The 11,102-nt window shown below is 38.6% G+C and overlaps 1 protein-coding gene, 1 long non-coding RNA gene and 1 pseudogene across 6 annotated transcripts in view; 2 read left to right on the top strand and 1 right to left on the bottom strand.

Moving 5' to 3' along the window:
* LOC147364689 (small ribosomal subunit protein eS6 pseudogene) lies at positions 1 to 798 on the top strand (annotated as a pseudogene).
* Positions 799 to 811: 13 nt separating this feature from the next.
* UBR1 (ubiquitin protein ligase E3 component n-recognin 1) overlaps positions 812 to 11,102 on the bottom strand; it is a 154,597-nt gene continuing 144,306 nt past the window's right edge. For 2 of the 3 annotated variants that reach the window (XR_015134868.1, XM_086321677.1), the window contains exons 45-47: positions 7,161 to 7,331; positions 5,784 to 5,885; positions 812 to 3,453 (exon numbers count right to left, since the gene is read on the bottom strand). Coding sequence is in view for 1 of the 3 variants with exons in the window: in XM_086321677.1 (XP_086177803.1) it covers positions 3,312 to 3,453; positions 5,784 to 5,885; positions 7,161 to 7,331 (415 nt within the window). In the remaining 2 variants the exon portion in view is untranslated. The remainder of the gene's footprint in view (positions 3,454 to 5,783; positions 5,886 to 7,160; positions 7,332 to 11,102) is intronic. The other variant, XR_015134869.1, reaches the window with a different exon arrangement.
* Positions 3,338 to 11,102, top strand: part of LOC147364688 (uncharacterized) — a 34,163-nt gene continuing 26,398 nt past the window's right edge. The window contains exons 1-3 of one of the 3 annotated variants that reach the window (XR_015134912.1): positions 3,338 to 3,477; positions 6,741 to 6,878; positions 8,634 to 8,793. This is a non-coding gene — a long non-coding RNA (uncharacterized LOC147364688). Of the gene's footprint in view, positions 3,478 to 6,585; positions 6,879 to 8,633; positions 8,794 to 11,102 lie in introns of all 3 variants that reach the window. The other 2 variants (XR_015134911.1, XR_015134913.1) reach the window with 2 other exon arrangements.

The raw sequence follows: 11,102 nt of genomic DNA, 5'->3' as shown, positions 1-11,102 counted from the left end.
AAAATCTATTCAAATCTTTTGCCCATTTTAAAATTAGGTTCATCTCTTTAATGTTCATCTGACTCTGTTAGCTCATCCAATTTTTTAAAAAATAGGTGAGCTTTGTCTTAGTGACTCGGAGGTAGTCAGCTGCTTCAGAATGAAGCTGAACATCTCTTTCCCTGCCACTGGCTGCCAGAAACTCATTGAAATGGATGATGAATGAAAACTTCGTACCTCTTATGAGAAGCATGTTGCCACAGAAGTTGCTGCTCACACTCTGGGTGAAGAATGGAAGGGTTATACATGGGCCGAATCAGTGGTGGGAATGACAAACAGGGTTTCTCCATGAAGCAGGGTGTCTTGACCCATGGCTGAGTCCACCTGCTACTAAGTTAGGGACATTCCTATTATAGGCCAAGGAGGACTAGAGAAAGAAAGCACAAATCTGTATGAAGTTGCATTGTGGAAGCCAATCTGAGTGTTCTCAATCTGGTCATCGTGAAAAAAGGGACGAGGATATTCCTGGACTCACTGATGTTACTGTGCCTCACTGCCTGGGGCCAAAGAAGCTAGTGGAATCTGCAAACTTTTCAGTCTCTCCAAAGAAGATGATGTCTGTCAGTATGTGTTGAGAAAGCCCCTAAACACAGAAGGTAAAATTATTTACTGATAAAGAGTATATGGTCAAAAAGTTTGGAGACAATTACACAAAATGCCTATGTGTTTTAAAGAGTTTGTCGGGGCTGACAAATATAACTTTTAGCTAGAGCTCCATTCTAGGTATAGTTTTTTATACTTCAAACCCAAATCCCCAAACATGAGAAGTCCCTTTCTTTCTTTTTAAATATACACATATAAGATATTTTATTTCAAAAAGCACAGAACATTATACAAGTTTTAAATTTACATTTTGCAATAAAAGATATCAATATATGCATTATTTGTATAACTTCATCATGGATGGAATTTGAATCAGTGGTATAAACAAGTTGCAGTCACTAAATATAGATGATCATCACAGTGAACCAAAATTCATAGTTGTTACGAAATGACAAATGACCACTAAAGGGTGACCTCACAGCCCATACACCAACATAATAAATTAATTATACAGATATATGTTCTTCTTCACTGCATCATTAAAATTCCTGCCAGCCCCTCACCAAACATTAGAAAAACGCAGTCTTGGAGCCAATCTGTTGAACCAGTTCCTCCACATAATACACTATAGAAAATAAAGTGACTTTTTGCTCATTTTTAAAGTTCATAAGCTTTTAAATTGTTTACAATGATGAAGGCAGACAACGAGGATATTTGAACATAATTAGAAATCCCTTGGGCTGGGGGCAGCACTGAGAACATAAGTTCATCTACAGTGCAAAAATCTGAGTCAACCTCAGGAAATGGAACTCAACAGGAAATGGGTTCTTTGGCAGTAAAGATCTGACTGGCCACTGTAGGATAGTCCCTCTGGCAGCTTGAGAGCCTAACTCTAGGATTTATGAAGTGGATAGGAAAAGGCTAGAAATGAAAAAGCAATTTATCTTTGCTAAACTGGGGCCAACTGATTAGGGCAGAAGTGAGCATCTTCTGTTTCCCAAGCAAATGGCTCAAACCTTTCCAGACAATCCATCCAACAAATTATATAAGAAATAAAGGGAAATGTAATCCTTTAATCATACTGGTAAATTTGACAAACTGAATACTGAAATTTCTAATCCTCACCCACCACTAGTTAATAAATTGTTCACTAGAGTTATATCTATTAATATTTCCTGATATTTTCTGAATGATAATTATTCAAGTAGAAAATCATGATTGTGATTCTGATACTTGTTCATGCCAATCCCTTATTGAAAAATCCAGACTTTCTTATGCTACATAAAGATACCAAAAAACCTAACCCCAAATGTGTATCATCAATTTGCAAATACATTTTTACTTGCTTGCTTTTGCTGAGCAAAAAGAAGGTAGGAAAACATTTAAATACATATGACCATGGTCACCAAAGGCAAAATAAGATAGTCTTTGAATGCATCTTTCAAACTTCTAACTTTATCCCAGAGACAACAGAAGCTAAACTATAAGATCTCAATTTCTCTTCTGCCTTCTGTTTTATATTCCAAGTTCTTGATATAAAAAGTTAAAGCCAAGAAGTCTATGCACAGATTCAGGAGAGCTCTGTTATTTATAAACAAGATGGCTCAACCACAGCATGTTATATATAACAGGACACAGACCACTGATCACATGGCTTTTTTGGTTGGTTGTACGCATCATCTACCCAGAGTTTATGAAAAGTTTGCACACAGATAACAAATGAAGGATCTGTCTTACAAAGACATTAGAAGGTTACAGAACAGGCTTAAATCTGATTGTTCTAATTTATATCCAATGCTCCACTCATTGGGGGAATTTTTTTACCCTCTATAGATAGTTTAAACAGAACTGCAATAGGTTTCTGAATTAAATACAGTGGTGCCACAATCAAGAGATAAGTGAACTCATTTTAGAAACTTGCCTTTGTAAAATGAAAGTATAATTTCAAAACCCAACAAAGCTAATCCTCACCATCAGAGGTGAGGATTGCAGGCTTTGTCACATCAGGGATAAATAATGAATACACTATCCTAACTCTTCTTGAGGTCTACAGAAACTTGACCTCAAGGAAAGAAAGCATTTCCATACCAGCAGAAATTTCCCGTAGAAATGGAAACTCCATAGAGAAATTTAATTTTTGGCTGAAACAGTAAGTGTAACATGAGGGGCATTTCCTTAAGAGAGACATATTAATAAAAGGTTTACTTTTTAGAAAACTTTCTCAACTGAAGTATACCACATGGTTTCTGAATTCCTCTTTAGCTGCAAGGGAGACTATCACAGATCATTAAAATCTTGTCTGTGATCCATTAGCTAAACCAAATTTTGGGGGAAAAACCAAATTGTAGAAGAGTTAATATATAAGAATGCTCGCCAACTGCTTGATGTGACTTCACTTTTCAGATGGATGGAGTGAAATGGGACAGATGATGAAGGGAAATGAGTTTTCTGGAACTATTAGCAGAATCAGACACTTGGGGTGAAGAAGCAATTCTTTAGTGTTCTGGAACATAAACCAGATTAATCTATGTTGTTTTTTTTTTTCCCTTTTAAACATGTTTGCTAATTGAAAGAAATACTCCATTAAGGAATATTTTATTGACGTATGTGAATCTGGACATGGAGCAAAAGACCCTCTAACCCTTCCAGCTTTCAGCAAGGTCTCCATAATTTTGAATCAGTCTTCATTCCTGTCTTTATTCGTGATTGTTCCCAGGTGGAGGTGGAGCTCACAGTAACTGCCAGTTGAATCCAAATAACATCTGATTAGTTTCCTGGCTCCTGGCAATCTCTTCTATGATGCAGTGCTGTTGCCACACCAAATGGAGTTTCCGATACCGCTCACGAGATAAATGAAGGGGGTTGCCCCTCCTTTAGGAGAAAATAACAAAACATGTAAGTTTGAATCAAGTAATTGTAGTATCTTTATTGTTTAAATTATACTGAACGTGTGAGATACTCTTGGAACTGGTGGAATCACCAGGACAAGGTTTTAAAAAGTATATTTTCCATTCAACACTGATCACTATGACCTGGATCAGTCACTTGGCTAATGAAGCAGACACCTACTCCTTGATTCAGAAAAATAGGTCAAGTATACCAGGTGACTAGTGGTAAAGAATCTGCCTGCAATGCAGGAGATTCAGGTTTGATCCCTGGGTCAGGAAGATCCCCTGGAATAGAAAATGGAAACCCAGTCCAATAGTCTTGCCTGGAGAATCCCATGGACAGAGGAGCCTGGCGGGCTACAGTCCATGGGGTCACAAAGAGTTGGATATGACTGAGCACGTATGCATTGTGCTGCTGCTGCTGCTGCTAAGTCGCTTCAATCGTGTCTGACTCTGTGTGACCCCATAGACCGCAGCCCACCATGCTCCCCCGTCCCTGGGATTCTCCAGGCAAGAACACTGGAGTGGGTTGCCATTTCCTTCTCCAATGCATGACAGTGAAAAGTGAAAGGGAAGTTGCTCAGTCGTGTCCAACTCTTAGCAACCCCATGGACTGCAGCCCACCAGGCTCCTCTATCCATGGGATTTTCCAATAAAGAGTACTGGAGTGGGGTGCCACTGCCTTCTCCAATGCATTGTGCTAGGAAAGACCAAATACATTTGGGTTTCCCTGGTGGTTTAGATGGTAAAGAATCTGCCTGCAATGCAGGAGACCTGGGTTCGGTCCCTGGGTTGGGGATATCCCCTGGAGAAAGGCATGGCTACCTGCTCCAGTATTCTTGCCTAGAAAATTCCAGGGACAGAGGAGCCTGGCGGGCTACAGTTCACTGGGTCACAAAGAATTGTACACTACTGAGTGACTAACACTTTCACTTTCACATACCATGGGCATTATGGGACCTCATTTAAGTCACCAGAAAGGTTTACAACTTGACGCAGTTCTATTCAATTTTGAGTTGCTAGCCTAAGTAGGTCTTTAATGGCTTTTTGGCCTCATCCAGTTTATTCAGTTTTGATTTCTGAACTTATAATGGTTGACATTAGGTGTGAGGTGTCACACTAAGCCCTCAAATTATATGCTGTTCCTCAGAAATATTTGGTTGTTATGTCTTTCTGACACAACAAACTTGCTGGTGATTAGCAAGTATTTAAATAAAAGTACTCCACACCAATTCTAAAGTCACACAGTTTGTAACACTGTATAATAACTAGTCCAAAATGACCGAAGTTTGGTTATTGCCAATGATGGAAAACTGAGAGATTCTCAGCCTTGAGGCACTCACATGTCTCATCTGGTTGAGTTCTTTCATATCACGTAACTAATTTAAAAATTCTGCTTCTTCACACCTTCCTGGAACAACTCAGACCTATCTGCAATCATAAACTACTTTCACCACCCAGCGTTTTTCTTCCTGAATCCAAAGACCTTCTCTATACAGGTTAAAAGCTGTTACAATAAAAACAATTTCCTGTATGAACAAAGAAATTCCAAACCTCATTTAATAAGCCAATTCATATTGAGTAATACACTTCAAAAGAACAAACTTTCAGTTAAACAAAGAGAGATAGTTTACGGTAAGGGGATCTAACCTTTATCTAGATGTACTTTTTTTTTCTCATACCCATGGGTGGTACTCCAGTTGTTAACATCAGTGAAGGATATAGAAAATTTCAGGATTCTAAGTATTTTTGCTAATGCTTGGGAGCAAAGGGGGCTGACATAGCTGACTAATACAAAGTTTCAAGTATGGCAATGGAAACTATGAATATCCATTTTAAACCAAGCTCCCTCACTGGACACCACAGATTTTTTTTCTTTTATTTATCAACTTAAACCTTTTAAGTAATTCTAAAGAAAGGCTGATTAAAAATAGCAGAGGTTTCAAATTTTAGGATGACTTGGGTCTAAATATTTTGGAGAAGTTATTACCCCCAATTTGTTTTCTGTGTTTTTTTTGAGGCCTCCATGTGGCATACAGGATCTTAGTTCCCCGAGCAGGGATCAAACCTGTGTCCCCTGTAGTGGAAGTGGGGAGTCTTAGCCACTGGACCACCAGGGAAGACCCTACCCTCAAATTTTGGAGAAGCACAAAGTTGTTGAAAATTATTTGTTACATTTAGGATAGCATCATATTTAACATTTTCAACTTATAGCTATTTAAAATATCTCTCAATACGTAACACTAGCTTTTGTGTTTAAAGACCTGCTACCATCCACGTACAATAATTTGAGTAAAATTTAAAAAAACTTACTTCAGGCCAGGATCTGTTTCTCCATATTCATCTAAATAAGGGGCTGGATAGGCACAGCCTCTGGCTTTACCTTCAACCAGGACCACTCTACACTCTCTGATTCTGAAGGACGAAACAAACAACAGGAATATTAGGAAGTGCATGTATGCAAATGACAGGCACTGCATCAAGCTAATCTAGAAATGGCCATGGGTGTCTTGTTAGGAATTCAGTATAAAGATAATATAAACATAGACAAGTAGACTAAACTGTGTTTTGTCTAAATAAAAGAAAATGAACATTGCTATTTTTGTTGACGCTATGGGAAAGGATCCATGGATTTAGGGAAATGGGGTCAGCCAGTAGTACTGGCTAAATATACTGAAGAGAGGAAGGAGGCTGTCCTGTTTGAACCATAGGTACCCTGGAAAACAGTGGCTAGGGTTGTTTCTGCCCTCTTTCCTGACCTATGACCTGGAGGTGGGGGAGGGAACTTAACCAAAGAACAGAACCACATCTCCTAGTCTGATAACCCTGGGCCAGAAAGAAGGTCATCTATGGAATTGTCATGCCTTTTCTGGTTAGAGCCAGCCTCTAAGAGTACACATTATAAAGAACCACTGCAATCTTGAAGATACCTGGGACTCTTAGAGCAGAGAAATGGAAAAATAAAAAATAATGTTTGTGTAGGGGTAAGTTCTCTACAGAGAAATGATTAAAATAAACGGTTGGAATAGGTAGTAGGTGACTTGCTGTAGATTCCCTAAAAGAAAATAGATGTTTGAACTTGGCTTCCATGCCCTTACTCCCCTTGTTCCAACAGATGCTGAGAAGCAGTGATTACATATTCCCCAGTGTGCGAGATGTTTGGGTTTATGTAAACAGAAACTATATTACATGGAGAGAATGGAGAGAAAAAGCACACGCCATCGACTTTGAATTCTCTCTCTCTCAGGAACTTGCACTCTTCTTTCATAGATACGAGAGATTACTCGTCTGTTCTCAGTCATTTGCTAACATACCAGGGGAAACAATGGTTGACTGACAGAGGAAAGTGAAGAAAATTAAAACGTTCAAAGAACAATATAAAGTAACAATTACATGTCCTTTGAAAATGTAAGTTTTAAGACTCTGAACTCTTTCATTCTACCTGAGTTTTACACTATAGCAGAATAATCAATATAAAGTTTCATATTTAAGGTTTTCCACAAATAATAAAAATGTGAATAGATTCCTATTTTTTAACTACTAATTTTTAAAACTATTTCAACTGCATGTGAATAACAAGTCTATGCTCAAACTTCTGACAGATCATATCCTATCAACATACTGTCCTGCCATAATGGCCTCTAGACTTGACTCAAATTCCCTAAGTTAATTATGAAGCATCCTACTTACTTTAGGAAAATGCAGACTCCAGCACCACAGTGAAGTGCATGAAAAATGCAAGCTCCCACCTCTTCCCCATTCACCATTTCTTGGCAGCAAATGTTCTGAGAACATAGTATGGCTCCGCAGAAAAGACAGAGGACAGGGTGCTTTCGCTCGTCATCTGCAGACCGTGGGCACCTCAAAAGGGAAGAAACCATTTAATATGATGGAGAAACAATAAAAGCAAGATAATCAGTTAGCAATGAATATATAATATTTAGCAGTGTTTCAGATGTATTAGTGTTTTCAGCACTTGCAGCTTTGCAGTGAAGCAAGCTCTAAAAGACAAGGAAACATTTAATTAGATGATTCTTCTTTTAATATTTCTCCTTAAGACAACAAAAAGTCTTCTGATTAATCCATAGTAAGAAACTTTATTTGTGAATATGCAGGGTTCTGGTGATTTCCCATAGAGTCTGGCAATTAAATATGCCTTGAGATTGAGATGCATTTAGAGAATTGAGTCTTCATTTGACATGACTGATTTATAGCCAATTTCCCCCTGCTGGATTGGTTCAGTCAAGTTTGTGTCCATAATGTTGGTGCAATATGACTTTGAAGGTATATAACTGTGGCAGTTGTTTTAACCACAATTTTTAGTAAGGGTTTGAACACATTTCCCCCACTTTTTTGGAGTATTAAGATCTTTAGGCTTGAAAAGGGGAGACTGTAGTCTTTGAGTTGAGGCACCTTCCGACCCAGAAACACAGTCAAGTCTTCCGAAGGAAAAAGTAACAAAGTTGACTTGCTTGAACTAAGTAAGTAGTACTATGAGATTTGGCCATTTAACACAGTGGTATGCCAGATCTTTGCTATAAATGACCCCTAAGGGGTGTATCACTCTATATTAAAGTGATAATTGCTATCTCTGAAAGGGAGCGTTTTATATTCTTATCTGCTATATAATGGATATAAAGCAAACATCAATTTGCACAGCAAAAAATAAATGCAACCCCAGGAGAGATCTAGTGATGCCCACAGTTGGGTTAGAATAAAGAGCACCAACACAAATTTTCATTAGGGTATTTACAATTTATTCTCTGAAGTCCAGTGTCTTAGGCAAGATAAGAAAACCACCATTGTCTATACAGGAGCAGAGGGACTCTGTGCACAGGTATTCCATTCCTGTCTCCTACAGATATGGGGATTAGTTTCACTTCCAGGATGTTGCTCTTTTTGGATAAAGCCAGCATTTTCTTTCACATTTAGCACAGAATGGCTGAACTCCATCCTAGAGAGTAAAATGGGGATGATGCCTAAGACACAGTCACTGAGCGGCCACACTTCTACCTAGAAATGATTCAGTTTTAATGAAAACTGGCAGTAAAAATAAAACTGGAAGACAGCATAATATTTATTTTCATTTTTACTTGAAACCAATAATATCTAATATCACCCAAGAGAATCTTCACTTGGATTAATGATTAACATTCTTCTCAGATCTTCCTAAGAGCCAACTGCCTGACACTCTTGAATGAAGCCAACATCTATTCACTGGACCTCTGTGGTACCAATGCAGCCCTAAGATTAGGACAATCACTGAATTTGGATCTGGATGCAATCTTTGAAATCATCCAGCTAATTTTTCAAGGGCTGAGAGGTAAGTGATACAACCACTTCTTTAGCTGGCTGACCTTAGTCTGCATGAGACAAGCAGCAAGGAAGCTGATATTGAAGTAAATTCTAACTGGGAATAGAGGCTGAGCAATGGGCTGCCCAAGCTCCTTCTGGGCCAGTTATATCCCCTGGCTTTGTGACTCAAAGCAATAGTTATAACTAAGTAAGACAATTTCGTTAGTCATCCTGTAGGGCTGTGATTCTCAGAGCAGGCCAAAGAAGGGCTCTTCAAGCCCTTAAGATGATCCTAAAATGCAATCTCTCCCTTTGGTTCCTTCAAGTGACAGCAAGTTATTTAACATATAACTAAAGACTATTAATAAGTCACCTTACAGATAGAGGCAGTTACCTGGAATTACTAATTGGTATCCTTAAATTTGAGAATTATTTATGTTTAGTGAGAGACCTAATTAGGTTTACAAAGAAGTTTAGTTGTTGCACAATGCTTGGGAATATTATAAAACACCCAACTGAGCTTTGGAATTTCTGCAATTTGGGGAAAGGACGCTTTGTTAATGGTACATTATCAACTGAGTCTTGAACAGGCTTTGATTTTCAGGCTACTGAGATTCTTGCCTTTTAATTATAAGTTACTACTAGTTTCATGTCTGATTTGCTATGGGTGTTGTGTGTAATGCCACTGGAGCATCAAGGATACATAACGGCATCAATAGTAACTTTGGCTCATTATTTTCAAGATGATGCACTATGATTCCAATATGAAATATTCAGACACCAATGCTAAAGTAGATAGGAATTTGATTTCTCCATTCAGTGACATTTCACTGGTGGTGTGCTGTTCTTTGGAGAAGGCAATGGCAACCCACTCCAGGACTCTTGCCTGGAAAATCACATGGACAGAGGAGCCTGGTGGGCTGCAGTCCATGGAGTCACTAAGAGTTGGACACAACTGAGTGACTTCACTTTCACTTTTCACTTTCATGCATTGGAGAAGGAAATGGCAACCCACTCCCGTGTTCTTGCCTGGAGAATCCCAGGGACAGGGGAGCCTGGTGGGCTGCTGTCTATGGGGTCACACAGAGTCGGACACGACTGAAGCAACTTAGCAGCAGCAGCTGTTCTTCATCTTATGCTAGTCAAATAACTTGCATCATATTAAAGATGGTAATTGCAAAATGAAAATTACTGTTACCTTTATAGAACATAATTTTATTATATAGAAATACGGGTTTAAGCTCATGATTTTCTCTTATAGAAGTAACAGGTAATTCACATATGGTATTAGCAATGACTATAATGTAACTTGTTTATACTGCTTCTCACTAGTCTTTATCAGACAGTATTTTTTTGATTTGGAAGTGATCAGTGAAAGGGAAGAAGATAAAAGGAAGTTTGAGAAACACTGCTTTAGAATAGTGTTTAATCTGATTGAGGTAGGAGGAACATGGTGCCAAGAAAGGAGTGTACTCCTCTTCCCAGTACCCAGACTTAAATCTGAATCACAGTGTTATCTGTTTTACTGTTATAATTACTGTTATATAATACTGGGCTTCCATATAAGATTGTGTTTGGAAAAAAAAAAAAAAGAGTTCTTCAGTGTTATTTCAGTGGATGAATATGGTCACCACAGTGTAATGCATGGAAAACAGTGTCTAAAAACACACGTATAAAAGATATTTCCAAGAGGGTTATTGCTTGTGAAGCTGAGAACAGTGTGGTTCCTCTACCAGAACAACTACTAATCTGGTAAGAACTGTCTGAAGCAATTATTTTGGGAACTGAGTCTGGACAAACATTTGCAGTGTCCAAAGGAATGCCTGACAGAAAAGAGGCTGGTAACTTTCAGTGAATTTTGGCATTTTATATAGAGATTACCATTCTTATCCTCAAGCTCCACAGCAGGTAGCTATGGGGGTGGCTGCCCGCAATCATGGTGCAATGTGTTGCTGTTGCTGCCAAGGTGGACAAGAAGAACCTTGTCCTCAAAAAATTAGGGTTGTAAGCTTAATTTTCCCTGGCAGTTCACTGAGGGGCTGGCACAGGGACTGGCCATTGTTTCAACTCCCATGGGCTGAAGCAGATTTCTTGGTGATGATGATAGTAGAGAGGATTTAAAGAGGCAAAACAGTCTATATTTTTCATTCTCTTTTTTTTTTCTTATTGGATCCAGGCATTTAAGGAAATCTCTGTCAGTCACTAGCTGACCACAGAGATAATGGAACAGAGATTCCACTTCCAGAACACACAACAATGAGTAGAGTCTTTGCAAAAAAGGCTTGGAAAAGACTAAAACAAACATAACTATAGCCTTTACCAAGCAACAATGGCAGT

The sequence above is a fragment of the Bos grunniens genome, chromosome 10 (genome assembly GCF_055505025.1).
Source record: "Bos grunniens cultivar Pamir isolate PY7600 chromosome 10, Bosgru_T2T1.0, whole genome shotgun sequence".
Classification (NCBI taxonomy): Eukaryota; Metazoa; Chordata; class Mammalia; order Artiodactyla; family Bovidae; genus Bos; species Bos grunniens.
This window is presented reverse-complemented; position numbering and strand designations above follow the sequence as displayed.